Raw genomic sequence first — 20,633 nt, 5'->3', positions numbered from 1 at the left:
AATACAAACATCCACAGCCACTGAGGAGCACCTGTGACACTGTGGGACTTGGACCAAGGAAACTCATGCCAGTGCTGAAAACCAGATGGAGCAACTGACCGCCAAAGTTAAAAGCTCACTCAGCTCCAAGTAGATGGATGGCACCATGTCAAAGGTTGCTGCTGGATATCAACTTGGCACTAGAACTGGGCCAGGGGAGAGAAAGATCAGGAATCAGATGAGTCGCTGCCATCACTCAGAGACAGAAGATTTACATCGTGTAAAAGATGGATTATATTCCAGACCATTCGATTTGGAAATTGACAACATCAAGGAGTGACTGCAAGACTTTTTTTTCCAGCAGACTTGCAATTGTCAGTGCATAAGCTGGCAATGTAAGCACACCCAATAGCTGCATTCATTTACTCCTCAGATTCACCCACACACGCTTCATAACCTTCCTTGCAGTTACTTTGAAGAAGAGAGGAGCAGACGGCAACATCAGCTTGGAACATGAGGAAGCAGAGCTGAAAGTAGTCTCAAACGTATTTTAATCTGACATGCTTGACTAGGCCCTTCCCTTCTTCATAACCTGCTACAATGCAAGTACTGTGACCTCTCCAGACCATTACTTACTACTAGAAGGCTTATCCTGCTCTGTAGCTCAGCTTTCATTACTGTAAGATCAAATCGTATTTTCTATAGTTCCATCACCAGTGGACAGAGAACGTTTTCTTTCATCTCTGCAGCAATTTCTGACATACTGAAAGGTGCATCTTCCCTCAGATTCTTTTTCTTTAGAAAACAACACTTTTTTTCCTTCCTTTATAAGTCTCCCTCCCATAAGTGACATTTTCAGCCTCTGAACGTACGTTCTCCTTAGGAGTCTCTACAGAGGCTCACATCCTTTTTGAAGTGGACTACTCGAAACTGGACGCATTCCAGCAAAGTATTACTAATGCCAAGAAAAGCCAAAGGATTACTTTGAGTTTTACAGAACAGTCCTGTTAATATACCACTACATTTGGGTGGTTTTGTGTTTTTTCAACTGCATAACTGTTTACTCAAATAATCCTCATCTTTGGAATACATACGTTCCTACCTCCATACTTTGAAAGTAAAAATGATATTCTGGAATAATGGTTTAAAATGGAAACAAATCAGGATTATTTAAATGCTCATCAGTCCTTTTAACATGTTTGTAACCTCTTTGGCTTGAGAGTCTCCTATTTCCTGATCTGCTTAGATTAAAGAATCAGTTACTAACCTGCCACCTTCCCTGTTACCATATGTAGTTCTGGGTGTGGTTAATGGTCTCTGCAGGCTTCTTAGGTGAGCTGATTCCCAGGTAAATGCAGGCCTGGAGCAATGGGGAAGGCACACAGACCTGCAGGAACAGCTATGGACTGCAGGAAGCTACAGAGCCTACTGACAAGGAAAGTCCTCTTTTCCTACACTATTTGCTCTGGGAAGGAAGAAAAGAAGTCTTGACAAGATCACTATTGTAAACTACTGAAATTACTTAAACGTTCTCAAACTAGGCAGGAAATGAAATGCTTTCAGAGATGAAAGTTGGACCAGTGCATAGCATGAAAAATCTGTTTTTATAACCTTCACTGTACCACAGTACAGGAGTGCCTACTAAGGCCAATGGAAACAGATGCCTTATTCCCGCAAATTACTCTGAGGAATAAACTCCCTGGCATGTTCTCTGGTTCCATCCCTTCCTTAACAAGCATGCCAGCCTTGTAGGCAAGTCCCTCACTCTTCTGAAAGAGGAAACACCTTTTGACAGTTTCATCACTCAGCTCCTTTTATCTTTTTGCTTTGATGAAATCCACATCCTTTCTTTGGCTGCCTTGCAAAACCCTGGATGTGACTGCTCACAGGGCCACAGTGTGCCACCATCCTCACTCCTATGGAAGGAGGAGCCTTGAAGCAATGAGATGATACCTGCCCTAACAGCAGGAGGGAAGGCTGTGTCACATAGAGCTGGTGACAATCCAGGTGCATAGCACAGCATCCCTATAATGAGAAGAACATTTCCCCCTTGCCATATGAAAAGAACATTGCTGGCTTGGCAAGGAAGGGGAAGTAGTATTTTTGAAAGAGTAAGAAAAGGAACCAAGCACACCTCAAAACCAACTAATTCATCTTCCTTTAGGCTCGGTGCCTTTTACAGGTCAGAGAAGAAAAGGGCAGAAGAAATCTGCTAAAAGTCATTGGGTATATTAGGAAATATTTAAGAAAGCTAAATACCCAGTGTGAGGCAGATGAAGATGTGTCACTTCAGCCCAGCGCTACACCATGCAGGGTCTGTTTTCCATTTACCTGTATTCTGACAAACTTAAATGTACGTTTAATAGACTTTGTGTGCAACAAAAGCCATTTGAAAGCAATCAATGAGCAGTGGCCGTTGCATAATTCCTGATGATTTCTCTGGCTTTGGGATACTTATATCTGAGAATTAACTGATTGGAGCCCATCTGCCAGGATCATTTGGATACGGTATGGTAGGTTGAAAAATTGCTTCTGCTTCAGTGTTGATGGCACTACAGAAACACTGAGTGGTTTGCAAAACCAGAGAAGCCATTAAGCCACGTGTATCTGAAGCAGTAATTTTATCCTTAACGCTGCCAGAGTAGGAAGATGATTGGCAACAAGGAAATGCATCGCTTTGCTGCTGAGGTGCTTCATCACCCACAGCCTTGCTGGAATCCACGGCCCTTCCACAAGTTACTGAGAAGTTTTAAACATGGTTTAAAAAAATCATTTAAGAATAAATTTAGATGCACATTACTGTTCAATGCAGGAAGAGATATGTCCATACATTTCAGGAGTACAAGCAGGTTATGTACTCTCAGCGTACACTTCTAATCTTTCTGAACTGTGAGAACTCAGGAGTTGTTACTTTACATGGGGAAGGAAAAGAAATCCTGAACAGATTTTTCAAACAAAGGAAGACTCAGAGCCTCACCCATCTGTTACCGTATCAGGTCACATTGACATAACGCCTTCAAAAACAAAGCTGGAGCCTTTAAGACATTATATTAGCATTGACTCTTGAGCAAAATGAGTAATTGGCAACAGTAAGAGCCCTGACTTGGAGATGGACAAGTCTGGAGAAGAGGAGAGATACGTACCCAGACAACGAAAAGTGTAACTGTTTTCTAAAGCAGGAATCAATAAGACTTGGGATTCCCAAATCCAATTTTAAATCTATTAGAACGTTCTCAGTAACCACAGGCACCCTTCCATGCATCCTTTATTCCATTCTCCAGCTTCTGTTTCTTTCCCAGCCATCTCCCACCCATCCCTTCTCAGACTACTCCACTCTGTTTAACGTTCATTCTGTACATTTATAAACATACTGTACACAACTTTTAATTCACCCTCCTACCAATGCAGAGAAAACTTTCCAGTGTATTTTTAATTGACACTCTCTGGCAATTTATTACATGAGATTGTTTAAGTCAACAAAGCAATGGGACAAGTTCAGCCCTGGCTTACGTCCCACAAATTCAATGGAATAATGCTGAAAGTGAGTTTGGCAATAAGATTTTTGTCAAAAAAGTGGTTGTTTGCATTCAGTCATTTACCAAACAAAATGGAAGAGCCATCCTTAAAAACATGAAGAGTTCAATGGCACAAGCAAACAACTGAAATCTGAAACAGCTGAAACAAGAAGAGGCCAAGAGCAATAAACTCATAAGAAAACGTGGATGTCTTTGACTGACGCCAGGCAGACATTCAAGGGTAGCCAAGATTAGTAAGCCTTACCACTCAAAATTACGTGATCATCTTTGGAGGCACTCTGTGTTTCTTTTAACTCGATCTCTGAGCTCACATCCACTTTTCTTCCAGACAACTGTAAGTAGGCTTTGAGAGAGGCAGGTACCTTGACCGTAATAGAACCTGACATAAATTTAAATGAAAGCTCATTAGGTTAACGTGATAAATCACGAAACAGGCCATTATAAGCAAAACGTCCTTCAGACACTGTAACCTCTTTTTTTCTGTCGAAAGATTAACAAAGTTAACTTCATTTCTCATAACGAGAATACTGTATGTCACATAAAAAATAGATCCACAGTATTTCTTCAGATAGCAAGAGAATTTACATTGACATACACTGCCAGAAACAGCTCTTGCTAGTGGACCTTATTATTACTATGCCTTATTATTGGCAAGGAAAGCCAAGGGAAGAAAATAAAACAGATCTCACAAGTATTATGACTCTGGTTTCATCTTCCAGTTGTGTATTTGCACTCCCGAGCATGGCCACAGGCTTTGATTTAATGACTAATCCAGCTACTGCATGCAGTACAACACAAGAATGTCACAGAAGAACTGTTCCTCTGCAGTGATGGGATCCCGCTTATGTACTGTTAACACTAGCAACAAATAAAATAAAAGGTACTTATATATAGGAATTCTTTTTCCTCTAAATAAGTTCTTCTGTGCAGCAGATTGAAGGCAAATACTGGGCCCCCAGCCTGCCCATGTCCGTCATATTTGGAATTACTCAATCACAACGTTTGGAAGCTGCACACTGCACACTAGAACAAAACACTAGCAATAATCAAAATAGATGCTCTATATAATTACTTCTTAGTTTCTACCCAGCTCTAACGTTCACTTTAGAAAAACATAAAACCCCTTCCTTTAGTTACATCCAAAAAGCTGAAGCAGATCATAGTTGTAAAACTGATGTAATAATTGCGTAGCAGTCAGAAAGCAACCCGAGCTGCACAGTTTACAGTCAGATGAATCAATTGCCTGTCACACTCTTGAAGAACAAATAACCGCCAAGACTTTAGGCCTAAATTTCGCTGGATACACAAAAGTGTTAGGATAAAAGAGGGGAAAAGTCTTTTCCTTGGTCCTCCCCTCTGGGAGCAGCTCAGTGACGTGACTCATAAAATCCAACACATGCAACTCATTTATCACAAATAGGACATTTTCTACTCGGCAGCTGTCAGCAGTTACTCCAAAGTTACAGAGTAAATGAAAACAGAACTTTATCAACTTTGCCTTAACTAAACTGTGCTGCCAGATGAGCCGTCAGGCAATGTTTGCAAAATAACATTAACTAGCTTTTGTTAAATACATTCTTCTATGCTATTACATCAAAGAGACATAACTTGGTGATTCAAAACTTAACTCAGAAATAATATAAATTTACTCGGAACAATGGAGCCAGAGCAGCTTAAATGATTCCAATCCATTCTCTACATTATTTCCCTTGTGATTAACTGCCACATGTAATAGGGCATAAGATTATCTCTCAGATAACCAGAGGAAGGTACCAAACACCACATTCATTTAAAGCACCTCAACTGTGCAACATCACAGTAACCTAAAGAGTGCTGTAGTTTTGGATTTCTTTCTTTGTTTTGCAAAATCAGGGCTAACAAAATATCTCTAGTGCTTAGTTACGCACAACCATCATCCCTTCGGAATGGCAAAAGTGACGAACCTCAGGAGTGAGCAAAGTTACAGTGAGTAATTAGGAGGAAAAAAAAAAAAAAAGGAAGAATGGGAGAGAGCACTCTCTGATTTATTGCTCTGCCTTCCTATTTCAATGACATTTCATCAGGAAAAGGCAGGGAAAAGGAATGTCAGTGTATGGTGGTCATCAGTGGATACGTGTGTAATGTACGCCAGCAACATGGATTACACTGTACTCAAGACAAAGATCATCATCCAGGTCAGCTCTGCAGAACTCCACTGAGTTGATCCCCAAGAAGTATTTTAAAAAGTAAAAAAAACAAACAAAAAAATCCTGTAATCCATTTTAAAGCATCTTTGTACCTTATGGAGCTTACTGCATTATAAGTATCTATCTATCTATACATGGTTTTTAACTATGAGGTAAAAAAGAACACAAATAACCAAAAAAACACATAATAATCATTTTAAATAGAAAAAAAAACCACCTTATCTTCTTCATTTTATATCATAAATTGCCATATTAAAAAAAAAAAACATTCTGCAGATTTCTAACCTTTCTGGGATTTCAGATCCACTTCTCTTAATTGACTGACGTAAACATCTATTGCCCCATGAAGCGTAGAAGCTTTTAGACTTCCATCTGATGAATCTACAAAAGAAAAAAAAGATGACAGGATTTGTGCATCATCTGCTCTTTTAATTTAGAAAAGTGCTGTTGTTCACTGTTAGAAAAAAATCTTTTCAAGAATCTTTTTTTTTGATCTTCCAATTAACTTCATCTGTTCCTGTATGTTTAAGCAACATTCGCTGTTGTTTTAATGAATCATCATAGAAAGGCTTGGGTTAGAGCAGCCCTCAAAGCCCACCCATTCCCACCTCCTGCCGTGGGCTGGCTGCCCCCCACCAGCTCAGGCTGCCCAGGGTCCCATCCAACCTGGCCCTGAGCGCCTCCAGGGATGAGGCACCCACAGCTCTAAGGCAGCTGTTCCAGGACCTCACCACCCTCTGAGTAAAGATTTTCCTTGCAACACAGAACCTAAATCTTCCCTTCTAGTTTAAAACCATTAAAACTGTTTTAAACCTTATCCTATTGCTATCTAACCATGTAAAAAGCTCCTTTGAAGCACTGAATGTCAGACTTTGCTGAGAAAAACAGGTTTCTGATCAAAACTTTTCTTCCCAAACCAGAATGATGACATGGACTGGACCCCTGCAGTTATTACTGGAGTTGTAGGATCTACCAGGTCTCAACAGCACTCTTTCTTCCTCTGTATAAGCAAGATGCACCTCCTTCTACAAGTTCTACGTTCATGTTTGTATGGAGATTGAGCACAAACTCTGAACTATTTTAGTTGTCCACTAAAAAACTGCTCTAAAAACCACTCTGTGCAGGCAGAGCTTTACCCTCAGAAGATACCATAAGCAAAGGACCAGCAGTTGTGCATTGCAATGTGATGACAGAAGAATTTCTGAAGTAACTGCTGCAGTATAACATATATAGAAAGTCAGCATTCGTTCTTTGCACTGGAAGGAATAGGATGTCCACTGTTAATGCCTTAAACTCACATCCAGAGCAGATGTGGAAGATTAGTGTATTACAAGCAATCATGGAAAAGGATTATTATCCCTCAGCTAAAGCTGAGATCTTTGGAGGGCAAAGTAACAAAAAAGTGGCCAATCCTGATTTAGTCAGCTTAGTTTAAAGTTTGCATCTATGTATGTAAGTAAGTGAGAAGCAGGAAGATGGACAGAACAGGAAAAGGGGTTAAAAACAGAGATGACACAGTTCTACAACTCAAACAGGTGAATTCAAATAGATCAAAATTTTAACAGGAAAAAATTACCATACATTAAATAAGAGAATCAGAAGGACAAAGCAGTTAATAGAGACAATATACAATTCACAATTTTGACTGAACAAAAGTAAGGCAATCGGTTTTGATATTTAAGTATATACCCAGTGTATGGGAAATTGGTAATCACAGCATGAACCTCTGATTAATCAGCTGAGGCAAGTGTTGGGTCAGCTGTGGGAGCACAGGTGAGGGTAACTCAGCTGTGCTGCCAGAAGGGGTGGAGCCTGACTCCACCTCCTCTAGACCTCATTTAAGGGCTGACCACCACTGAAGCAGCATCTTTTTGAGATTGCCTCAGTGTTTTTCAGCAGACTGAAGGCCTCTATTGGGTGAGTCTTTCCTTTAAATAACCTTTTGGATACTTATTGCCACCTCTCTTGTACCATCTTTGCCTCATCATCACTGTATGCTCATCGTTAAGCGGGGTTTAATGCAAATAGAGTAAGAACAAGGGGAAAAAAAAAAGCATACTTTAAAATTCAGTTTCCTAGGGACTGACAGCTCAGGAGGAAAGACAAGGCTGAATTGCTCTGCTGCCTAAAAAGCAGATGATTACTCTTGAGCAACTTCCTCTATTTATGAATTTACTACTACTACAAAAAGAAGTTAGTTGTTAAGCTTTCAGAAAACTCACTCATGGAGGTAACTCTGTTGCTAACAAAATTGCCCAGAGCATCTTTCAACCCCTAATTTCCACACAGATTTTATAACTATAACCATTGCTTTTAAAGGCCACAGTCTGTTGTGAATAACCTGTTTTGTTGGCAAAAAAGGAAAATCATTGCATGCTTCAATCCTGCATCACAACACTATGTGCCAAGTATGACTTCATCTCGATAAGCCTCTGACCTACTGTAGGTCAGGTAGGATCTTCTTTCAGAATATCCAAACTTGTGAGGGAAGAAAATAACTTAAAAATATATCAATTGTTTTTTCATTTGTGACAATTATGAAAAACTTTCAGACATCATATCTGAAGGAAAATATTGCATGTTAGAGGTTACCAGAATTGGATCATACTTGGATGTCTACTTTTATTTTTCCTGCCTGGAATTTAGACCAGTCAGCTCTGCATTGGAACAAAAGCATCTGTGTATAGGTGAAGTGATAGGACAAGGGGGAATGGATTTAAAGTGAAAGAGGAGAGATTTTGTTTGGATGTTAGGAAGAAATTCTTCACTTAGAGGGCACAGCTAAGCAGAGAAGCTGGAGGTGCCCAAGGCCAGGCTTGATGGGCTCCTGAGGAACCTTTTCCAGTGGGTGGTAACCCTGCCATGGCAGGAGGTTGGAACAAAGTGATCTCTGATGTCCCTTCTAACCCAAGCCATTCTATATGATTCCATGAAGTATGCAGTATAAATACTTCATTTTTCACCTATAAAGACATGAGTTATTGACAAATGCTACAAGATGTACATTCCTCAAGAGCTCTAAAGAAATACTGCTTCGAATACATTAGGTACACTCTGCATTCCATAAGACACAAAGAAAGGGAAGGGGAAAGAGAAAACAGACTGATGATGAAACCAGGTAATAACTCAGTAAGTGTTAATTCATAGCAGACTAAGTTTGTAATTTCTATTATTTAATTCCTGCTTTTTTTTTTTTTTTTATAACTTGGCTTCAGAGGGACAGGAAAATGCAGCTGACTCCGGTCTCTCTCCAAAGTGCAGGATACTTTGTATATGATGGTGTGAGGGAAAGCACGGGCACAAAGGAAAAAGAATTTGCCATCAACAGAACCAAGGCCAAATTCTGAGATATGAGACTGTAAGACAAAGGCTGCTTAACATGAGGACAACCACATTAACACATTTTGTTTAGATGGCAAAGACTAGATCAACTGAAGTACTGAGAGACAAGCATGTGCATGGCTAACATATCTACTTTAACGTATATATGAATAGTTCTTAAGGATGATACAGAAATGAACTCAATAGAACTCTGAAATAAGATTCTTGATTTAAAAATTCCTTAGGGCACATTTTAAAAACCAAATGCTCAAGGAGAGCAAAATAAGCGAAATAAAAAAATCAGATGCAACACTGCTAAATAAGCGGCTTGTTGTTTAACTTTTCAGTTGTCCAAAACAATAAACATAGTTTTTCCACATTCAAAGCCCTTTGAAAATAAGATTCTGGTATTCTGTCTCAATGCTAGAGAAGAGAACTACCTTATCAGAACATTCTTAAATCAGAAGTCTTAGACACTTCAGCTCGCTTTCATGTGAGGATCATTCACAATTAGTAAGCAGCTACTCTGTATGTTCTCAAGAAAACTGAAGCGTTGCTGTAATTGCTGGATTTCAGTTTGTTTAAGACAGTGAATCCATACCGCTGGAAGTCACCATTGCTTTCTGGTCTTGGTTGCTTAAGACAGAAGCTGGCAGAATAATGCCAATGGATGCTGACATTCATAAAAGGGAAAAGAACAAAAAGATAAGGGACTTCTTGGATGTTTATATACATTTCTGCTCTCTAGAGTAAGCTCCTGCTGCTTATAAGCCTGTGTTGATTTGCCCTCAAACCTGGAAGTCGTTTTCTCTAACAATACCAAAAGAATTTCTCTTTTTTTTTTTTTTTTTTTTAATAGAACTGGTAGGGGGAAATTTGGCCTGTTGGCAGAGCGGAGAATACATAGTCAGACAATAACAATAACATTGAAAAATAAACAAGTTTTAGCTGGAGTGAACACAAGTCAACCTTGCACCTTGGCATAAGAGAAGGCCAACAGTAACCCTGACTGCATTAACTGCAGCATGGCCAGTATACCAAGGGAAGGGGTTATCTCTGCTTCTACTCACTCAGTACTTGTTAGACCATGTCTAGAATACAGCACCCAGTTTTAGGGCTCCCAATAAAAGAGAAACATCAATCAACTGGAGAGAATTCAGTGGAGGAACATCAGGAAGTTGGGGTTTGAAGCACTTCCCAGTCAGGAGAGGCTGAGGGCTTATGCAGCCCATAGAACAGGCAGTTTCAGAACCTGATAGTAGACCTCTATGAACCACGTGGAGACAATGAAGATGAAGACAGTCCTCCGAATGGAGAATGACAAGAATGCAAGTGATAAAAGGCTTAACATCTGGATATATGGAAAATCTTTCATCCTGAAGGCAATTACATTCTGCCCAGAGGTGTATGGCCTGCAACTTGAGACCTTCAGCACTACAAGATAAAGCCCCATAGCCAGCTCTGCTTTAAGCACTTGGGTTAGACGAGTGACATCCACAGAACCCCTCTAACCTCAGCCATTCTGTGACTGACCTCCTGAAGCCTCTTACAAGCTAAGTTTTTCTACGAACGCAGTAAATCAGAGTTTTAAAAGATCAAACAAATTCTAAAAGGAAAAAAAAAAAAAGCAGTCCACTATTTTTTGTAATTTGGACTTCTAATGGTTATTTTAAGTAGTAACATGCTGTAGAAGTAAAAACAGTTGTTTCACATTAAGAAGTCATTCAAAATCCATAGAACATGCTAGAAGAAAAGGGCTTCTACTGAAGGGTTGGCAAACAATTTGTCAGTGACTAACAAAGCCCCATGTATGGAAAAAAGGCACTGCCCCTACTTTCCTGTTTTAACACTAACAGCGTAGAATACTCACATGTGCTAGGTACCTAAAATTACACTGAGCATTGGAGAGAATTTGTTAAAATACATATACATATATATATATATTACACAAACATTCCAAAATAAGAAAAAATACATAAACTGGGTAAAACTAATCTAAAAACAACAACAAAATTAGAGTGAAAGACCAGACTGGTTTACTGTTTCAATATAGGAGCATAAGAGGTTACTCAAAATTGTGTTGTATTTTCCCTTGAATAATTTGAAATTAAATTCAGCATTCTCAACTATGCTTTGCCTATTAAATAAACCTCCCAGAAGGATCTTCAAGATCCATAAAGGGTTGTATTTTTCAGTTATCTGATAGAATTATTACTGCAGATAATTAAATAATTACCTATGAAAACCCAACTGAGAATGTCAGAAGAGGCAAGTTTTTCTTCCTGTTTCTATCAGCAAATGTCAGCTTGTTGGACAGTCAGAGTTATCTTGTGGCACTGACTCCTCACGTGCAAAAATCTAGCACTTAAACTTTACATTTTCAAGTATTCGGAGTTCAATCACTGAATCTTAAAAGCTATTTGCCTTTAGAAAAAATCATACAAAATTAAGGGGGGGTAATCCTCTTTAGGAAAAGATTAACTGTAGCCAACGCTTTCAGAATTGAAATCTGAAAAATAAAGTTAGTTCAACAGTCACAAGGCTTCTAAATGTTTAAGCTGAACCATGTTAATTAAGGGAAAATAATCATCTGTTGGTGGAAAAAACTAACTCCTGCATTAAGAAACCTTCAAACACTCTTCCTATTCTATGAGCTTATTTTAACTGAAGGAAAAACAGACTAGCAAGCTTGATTTAATTCTGTGGTTTAATGACTAACTCATGAGAATGTGTACTGCATTCATTTTCCAGGAATATTAATATAGATTGCTAAGGAACATAAGAGGACTTGTAACAAGACAGCGTGTCCCTGCACGATGCTTAGTGAGTGACTCTAGCAACCATCATTAAACCTATTTATACCTTCTGTTATTAAAATAATGCAACTGATAACGTGTAACAGTTATTAACTGAGAAGAAATTTAAGAGCTACTTCTATTTCTGAAGGGAAAAGAGAGTCATCAACACAAAAGTTTGGAAACACTAGGTTCTCATGAGCTTTTTTCCTACCTCACAATACATCAATGATTAATGTTACGCGATATGAAAATTAAACATAGCTAATCACTGATAACAAACATAAGACAAAAGTAGGTTAAAGGCAAAACGATTACACTTGATGTGCACTTAGTATTTTCTCATGCCCTTTTGTCTAGTCTTAATCTAAAGACATTTAGATTCAGTCTAATGCCTAAAGCACAGGGGGTATGGCAACTTGCCTGCTCTGCAAAAGGCTCTTAGAGCCAAGTTTGGAAAATATCTTGCAAATACACACGAGTGAATGCTATTCCTGAAAACAAAAGGAATGAAGGCAAAAACACATGATTATAAAAAAAAAAACATATATTTCCTTTGTGTGATTTATACTTAAAAAGGAAAATGGAAGAGTGAGAGAAGAAACATTATCTTAGAAGACAAAACGTACCTACTGTGATACTCCCTTTTTTTGTCTCAAGGCTGGTGTTACCTAGTAAGGAAAGATAAAGTGAGATTTTAATATTAAAAGTGAATTATTTGACTGGTATCTCAAATCTCAACAGAGATTAAAGTAATGTGATCTCATAGTGAGATATATGCTTTGCATTAAAAGCAAAAGAGTATAAACCAGTTATATTGCTTCAATACTATTGATTTACAAACAAAAAAATCTCAACGTAGGAGAAACATCTGAGTAAAGCAACCCACTGATATTTATCTTCAGCAAGAGCTGAGTGTGCAGGGCAGACTGGAGAATCAAACAAGAGTATAAAAGGCCTACAAGACAGAATGGTCTCTTACTGACCTTGCATTACAGAGAATTGCTTTGGTCGGAAAAGACCTTAAAGATCATCAAGTCCAACCACAACCTAACCTTATTACCCTCTGCTAAATCGTGTCCCTGAGCACCACATCCAAATGGTTTTTAAACACATTCGGGGACGGTGACTCAACCACCTCCCTGGGGAGCCTATTCCATTCCTTACTTTGAACTGGCCCTGGTGTGTTATCAGTAAACCTCAAAATAAACACTCCTTCCACATCACATAAAGCACCAAGAGAATCTGGAAGGATGAGGGATGTACCACCCATGCTGTTAACAGTCTATGAGTTGGTAGAAGCCCTCGTATTTCCATTTATGCCAAGCACATTGCCTCAGAAGAAAAGCTTTAAGTGCAAAAACCAAACCATGACAGTTCACTCTTGTTACTCCCTCATTGTCCCAGAAGGATAACAAACCAAAATTAAAAAAAAAAAGCTGATCACAGTAATTTAGTCTAATAATGTATAGCATTCACAAAGGTTTCCAGATCCTGATCAAGTTCTGCTCCTGTCTTCTGTAATTACACAGTAATTATACAGTCATTAGGGTAGAATGTGTTCCACTGTATGCTCTGTAATGTTTTCTTTAGCAGCCCACGAACTGAAAGCCAGAAAGGAAGCCTATCATCAATAGTCTTGAATTCATTGTTTCAAGCACATACTGTATGAAATACTGAGCTGTTCTGCAAATTACATTTGAAACAAAACAATTTTTCAATAGATTGGAAAGAGGTTTGGCTTCATTTTGGGTTTTTGTTTTGCTTGGTTGTAGTTGTTGTTTTAAGGCACACAGTAATTACCCCATCCTTCTCATCTTACCATTACTAAGATTTATTTTTATACAATCAAAAAACCCCAGGATTTCATCAACCAGCAGCTCCCATAGATTACACACAAGCTGAATAGAGCTCTCAGGACTTGTGGATTTGCTGCTGTTTGTTTTCATGGTTTTTCTTTCTCCCTTCTGTTTTGTTAAACAGATCCGTGAAGAACATTAAACATTTAGAAATCAAAATCATATCAATCACAAACACTGCATATGACTAAAATTGCATAATGTACACATATTAGAGTGATAGGCTCATTTCAAACATATCGCTAGAAGTTACTTTTAAAGCAGATGGGAGTTTCCTGCTGTGTCTACAAACAGTGCAGGGAAGCATATTTTTGGTCAAATAATTGTTCAGCGTAGACCAACACTTAAAATTGAAGCTATTTTATGGGTATATCAACAGCAAAGAAAGGAAAAAGATAATTATTAGCTTGCTTTTAATATTGTGTTGAATTCAGTATGGTAGTGCAATGCAGGAAAGTCTAAGACCTAATAGTTTCAACAGAAAATTAATTACAGTGGCTTAGTGGTTTTTGAAGAGCTATATTTTCTACCACATATGAAAAGCTTCAGACTATAGTTTTGTAAGACAGGGTCAGTACAAATCCAAGGAGAAAATACAGCTTTGGGAATATAAATAAGGGCATCACCTTACGCTATTTCCATTTCTCTCAAGGAGTCTGGGTTATGCTTATGAAGCATGCAAAAAAGCAATTAAGAAGGCTGAGGGGAGACCTTATTGCTCTCTTCCAGTATCTGAAAGGTGCTTGCAGTGAGAGCAGTGCAAGTCTCTTCTCACTGGTGACAGGACGAGGGGATATGGCCTCAAGTTGCGCCAAGGTAAGTTTAGGTTGGATGTTAGGAAACACTTCTTTACAGAAAGGGTAGTTAAGTACTGGAACAGACTCCCCAGGGAGGTGGCTGAGTCGCCATCCCTGGATGTGTTTAAGAGCTGTTTGGATGTGGTGCTCAGGGATATGATTTAGCAGAGGGTTGTTAGAGTTAGGGTACTATGGTTAGGCTGTGGTTGGACTTGATGATCTTCAAGGTCAACAAGAACAGAGGATGAGGATACACCCAATCCAACCATCTATGTGGTCAACTAGAATGCTAAACAGCACAGGTCACAATACAAACCTGTGAGGAACACCATTTGTCATTGGTCTTCTCCTGGACATTCAGCCATTGACCACAGCTCTGAGCACAACCACCCAGCCAACTCCTTACCTTCCAAATAGTCCATCTCTTTATTTTGTAATTTTGAGACAGTTTCATTCACATACCTCCCAGTGAAAATACACACCACTTCAGACAAGCATTTTTATGTTAAATTAAAAGTTATGCTTGTGGCATAATTAAGTAAAATCTGAAATTCTATTTATTTTTTTTAATAGCTAAAAAAGTACAAACAACAGTTTGGCACTGAAAGAAGGAATGAAATCTCACAGACATTAAGAAATTGAGCTAATAAATTAGAAGTCAGGTGGTAAAACTACTACCTGTATTCATCCTGCAAACAGTGATACAGGTACTCCGTAAAAAAGCAGTAGTTTTCATTCTCTAGCAAAACCACCAGATAATTCCAGCATTGTAAGACGTGGAGACATAATACACACTCACTTTGCTTAACAAGAAAAGGCCAAGACAGTCTTTTGCCTGCTGCTTATTTGTACTATTCTGGCAGTGTAGTTTTCTTTTGTGTGTGTTTTTTGTGACAGGAAGTTGTCTTCTGACAATATGCTCATGCCTCCATAATCTGAGGCACTGGAGAGCAGAAGTACTGAAGACAGAAGTACCATTACTTGAGGCCTATAAGAGAGAATCACAATGTTTCTTTAGAGTCGTTTCTAGTCTTTCAGTTCCAAATTTTAATTCGGTTCAGGCCCTTCCAGAGCCAAGGTTTCCACTCAAGCCTGGGCACCAACAGAGCTAGGATTATGCAGCCCAAGTTTCAACTACAAAACAGGACTCATTTGTGTTCCCTTCACATCAGAGTTCTGTGTGTGAAAAAGATATTAAAAGGAACGGCTAAAATACTGTTAGGTGTTCCAGATCCATTTAGTTGACTGCTCATGAAAATAAATCTGAAGTAATGTTAGAAATGTCCGTGTAATTTTGAAACAGCTGATCTTGTTTTCACACTGTTCCTTAGTCAAATTACAGTGAAGCATTACTGAGGAAGTATGTCATTAACAACAGCTGTTATTATTTCATTACTATCAAGATAAAAAACTTCCGGATGTGCAGAGAGGCATGAACAAGCACACAAAATGATTCTTCCACAAAAGCATAACTGATGGAAGTCAGAAGAAAGAGCAAAAACAAAAACCTCAACAGCTTATTGGCTAGAAGTACCAGAACTTTGCCTACTGGGTTTAGGAAACAATCTTCTGTCTAATATTAATGGAGAGTGGAGAATCGTATCTGGGACAAGACAGCAGAAAACTGCTGAAAACTGCAGCAAATTGCTTATAAAGATGCAGAGCTAGAAACTTGAACTTGGATGGGCCTGAGTAATTTTCACAGCTTGTACATTTTCCACTTTGCACCTAAGGACAGATGGATGAGAACCTCCCTTCTCCATCCTAAAGTTGTTACCACTCTGTTACTATAGAGCATCAATACACATATAGACTATTTCTACTAAAATCTTTGACATACAGCCAAGTTCTACAACAAAACTTCATAGAAGCTGTAAGATCTACCTTACCTATGAGTAAAATAAAGCAGTGGGGTAGAGTCTCTTTCCTGTCTTTTTTAGTATAATTGTCACTGCTTCTTTTAAAAATATTTTGACCTCGTTAGTACGTGTTTTACGTTTGTTTCCTATTTTATATGTGTGCTTACAAAATTCTTTTCAAAAATAAATACAACATACTACGTGGTAAGTTCGCTCTCCTCAATTAAGTACCTTGCAAATACAGGATTGCTTTGTTCATGTACCGTGCACAACTGATCATACAGAGATAGACTACAGTGTTAATCCTTTTGGTACTGTGAACATTAGGAATACCTTCAAAGCAGCTAAATTTTGTACAGAATTTCCCTAACTCAGCTCTTACCATGAATACATCCCAGCATAATATCACCAGCTACTGAAGAGAGAGATGAAGTTTCTGCATAGAGATATTTAGTCTTCAGGAGCCCATCTTCTGTGGATATGTTGACAGATGTCCCCTGCAGCTTCTCTATGTTCACACTCTAAGAAATAAAAGTAACAGAAAACATCATTATGGTTTGAAGAAGCAAAGTGAAATAACAGCATTAGGAGAAAACAAATGGACAGTTGTTGGTGCAGAACAAGCAAAGTTCCTCATTTCAAATATTTTCATCTAAGAGCTCTGACAAACAAGTGGGTAATTCTTTGGTAATCCTTTACAACAGTTCTATGAACTGTTGCATCCATCAGACAAGCGAAGAACTGAAACAGACCCAAAAAAACCCCTTTGCTTTGAAAATTGCTCTCGTTATTAAAGCTGCTACTTTAATGTTCATGCACCACTAAGACACTTATGGCACTGGCTAATCAGTTTTCTGGCACCAAATACCAAAACACCCACTGGCTTTCTTGTTAACACAAAAATCTGCACAAAGAGCTGTAATTTGTTCACTCTTTAGGCCCAGCTTTGGTGAATGTTTGAGATTACAATAGAGCCACGGCTGCCATTAGCTGTGGCTAACAGTCAGCAAAGCCATTCATTTTACCATTGGTTATCCAGGCCTCTATATTTGGAGGTAAGCCCCAAGCTATACGAAGCCTTAAAAGCAAGTGACAGCACCTGTTTCTTTTCAACAGAAACAGAGGAAAAGGAGACCATTTGAAAAGCTGCACTGTGGATAGATTTGGGGAATAAAAGGCAGTAAGTTACCTACGTCCAAGTAAGCAGTTATGTGGCATAATCTAAGCCCATTTGAACAGAACAGAATAAGTTGCATCCTCATGTGACTACTAAGTGAATTTACTTCTACTTTTCCAAAGTTAAACTTGATTCATGATGGAATCACGTGACAGGTCATACTTAAACCTCATTCATTTTATTGTTACTTTGCTTATACCAAAGTCAAGTGAATTGCACAAAATTATTATCGTGTGGAATGGCATATGGCCTTCTTGATCAAGCTGTGCCTTAAGCCAGTTGAAATTCATTTTCTCAATTTAACATTAACATCTTGTGGGGAAAATGTTAATACAAAAAACAAGTCTGCTGTCCCTTTCCTTGTAATGTTATATAAAGAGCATGCTCTGGATGGAGTAAGACGTATTCTGACAGACAGCAACCAGTATTGCACAGATTCCACACAATACTGTGTTACAAGAGATTAGCTAAAGAAACTGATTTGGCATGGGACTGCATCACAGCCAAACTATACTGTGATCTTAGCACTCCATACATAAAAAGCTTCATGGAGTCTTTTTGCCTGAAGGAAAGGTAACAGAATGAACTCTTGCAGCAACACATTTTACATTATATAATGCTAGAATACACGGCATATCTCAAACAGTGTAATAAACGGTATTAATCTATATGAAATTCTGATTACAGAAATGCAGTGCTAGAATTATAGATGTGACAACCTCTGCTGCCATATGACCAACATTAGACTCTGTTGTGGGCCAATGTAATAAAATAGGAGGTATTGCTTTCAGAGCAACCCTCGTAGTTTAGATGCAAACTGACTGCCAAGTGGCAGTCTTGAGCAGGAAAAGGAAAGTTGGAAAAGCAAAAAAGCTACATCTATTTCCTAAATATTAATATAGCTAAAACCATAACATAGTAAGGTAATACCTGATGAGGCACCGTATTATAGACGAGCTCACTGACCAACTGATGGATCAGTTGTAACTACCTTTCTTGACGATGCAAAGCGATAAGCTAAGTCATCCACGTACATGAGAAAAAGAAGTAATTGCACAGCGATTCACTGAGAAAACAGATTCACTGCTCAAATAAAAGACAAAGAAAAATATTCCAGATAGGGAAAGCATGGAGGGGAAAAAAAAAAGGTAGGTCTGCTTTTTACTGAGACTAAATATGTTTTCAATCTCAAATTATTCACATCCTATGATTTTTTGGCAGAACACAGATGTTTGACTCTGTTAAATAAGTGATAGAGAAAGGTCCCTATGGCCAGATTAGCTAATGACACCCCAGTCAAACAGATTTGATTATTTTTGTCCATTGAGCCGCCAGGTTTTCTGGGAAATCTCCCTCCCTTCAGGGTAAAGCCTTGGAAGTTACAGTTACTGACCACATGCTCAAGTCCCATCTGTTTCTTAACCTTTAAAGAAAAGTCAGACTATCCTCATAAATCTGGTTGAGTATGTTTTCACACCTGAACATATTTTCAAGATGAAAACTAACACCTTGCTATCCTAAAATAAGACAAACAATCCCTTCCTCACGTATTCTGTTTTTCTTGGCTTTGCTTTTTTGCGCTATTCTTGGTCAAACATTTTACAAATATCTTCTCCTTTTCCCCACCTTAAGAATAGTCTCACATGTGTTCAGTGTCTTCCACCACATCCTTCCCTCCCCGGCTCCAGGAGGGCCTGGAAATGCTGACAGAGCCATAGCTACACAATGACTGCAACTGATGGAAGAAACATCTCATACAACCACACATGGGAGATGTAATCTAGGCTGATTATTAACTGAAGTGGCCAAGTGAGAAAAGAAATCCTGATATCCTAAGTATGCAACCTTTTTTTTTTTATAATGCGTTCAGTAACACTAACTTAAGTTGTTCCATAGCTGCAAATTCCTGTTAAAAATCATTCATTTCACTCAAGTTACTTCAGTTTTGCAAACAGAAGAGTAACTTCTAACAACACTACTTCCTATATGAACATTTATGATCACAAATAAGAATTTCAGAGTAATCTGCATGAAGTTGTTTATTTTTTCAGGACAGGGTGCCTGAGGGGGAAAAAAGGAAAATGAATGACGCTAAGAATTAAAAGCAAAAGCATTACATATACTTCCACATAGCTCTAGATCTCATTTCCCTAAGTATTTTGATCAGTACCATTAAGCTGCTATTTGAAATGAACTCTATGGATTCCAGTGGCGTAACAAACTAGTTTGGGGACAAATGACCAGGCAGCATGTACCTAATTGAAAGATGACCACCCTGCTAGTAGGTTGTGAGGAGCATGAGTCCACAGTGGCCAAAGTACTTCCTAAATAGCATGAAATACTTTCCACTGGTAGAAATTAAGTATTTCTGGTTTCAAATCCTTCCAACCCTCTGTAGGAAAACATAAGATACTTATTATGAAGACTGTAAACTAATTCTGTCTTCTTCCAGTGGTCACCACTGGTTTAGGATGGAACCTAACTCCACTGATTTAGGAAGAAGGCCCAAATGGACTAATAACTGATCTGCACTGATCAGACCAACAGTGGCAATGACAGAGCACATTGTAGTCAGAACCTACCCATGCTGCCTTATGCTAAGAGGTTTTGCTAGGACGAAATAATGTTCATAAAGAAATGAGACAGCTCATTCAGAGCAGCCTTATGGCTCCTTTCTATGTAACAGGAAGCCTAGCATCCACTGCAAAGAAACAGATAACTTAATGTTGCTAGTCTAGTTTTGGACTGTGAAAACTTCCCAGCTTGGTCTCAATTTTACCCTAGGCTAGCGAAAGCCACCCAAACTCTTTCTGATTCCGGTCAATTCTGCTGGTTATAAGGGTACTCTGTGAATTTGACAAGAGTCCTAAAGTAACCAAGCTATTTCCACAATTGGCTCCATGTCACATAACAGTGCTTCAGATCTAATGAATCCTAACGCAACCAGTTGCAGATATTATAGTGGCTGAATATTCAAGATGAGCCTAAGAACCAGATCAGGTGTGAAAACTGTACCACCGTGTAAGGGATCCCAGCTCTGCATTATCCTAAAAAATGAAGAATTGACTACTTGTGGTAAGAAAACTAAATTAGTGTAGTATCAGGCTTGTCTCATGCTGCCATC

General features: G+C 38.6%; 1 protein-coding gene across 1 annotated transcript in view; it reads right to left on the bottom strand.

Annotated features, from left to right (window-relative positions):
* Positions 1-20,633, bottom strand: part of FAM185A (family with sequence similarity 185 member A) — a 32,503-nt gene that overhangs the window by 5,211 nt on the left and 6,659 nt on the right. The window contains exons 4-7 of the mRNA XM_015883193.3: positions 16,715-16,853; positions 12,447-12,488; positions 5,987-6,082; positions 3,760-3,894 (exon numbers count right to left, since the gene is read on the bottom strand). Coding sequence (XP_015738679.2) covers positions 3,760-3,894; positions 5,987-6,082; positions 12,447-12,488; positions 16,715-16,853 — 412 coding nt within the window. The remainder of the gene's footprint in view (positions 1-3,759; positions 3,895-5,986; positions 6,083-12,446; positions 12,489-16,714; positions 16,854-20,633) is intronic.

The sequence above is a fragment of the Coturnix japonica genome, chromosome 1 (genome assembly GCF_054131305.1).
Source record: "Coturnix japonica strain WE chromosome 1, WE-NBRP24, whole genome shotgun sequence".
Lineage (NCBI taxonomy): Eukaryota > Metazoa > Chordata > Aves > Galliformes > Phasianidae > Coturnix > Coturnix japonica.
The sequence above is the reverse complement of the archived record's forward strand: the minus strand, read 5'-3'. Positions and strand labels throughout refer to the sequence as shown.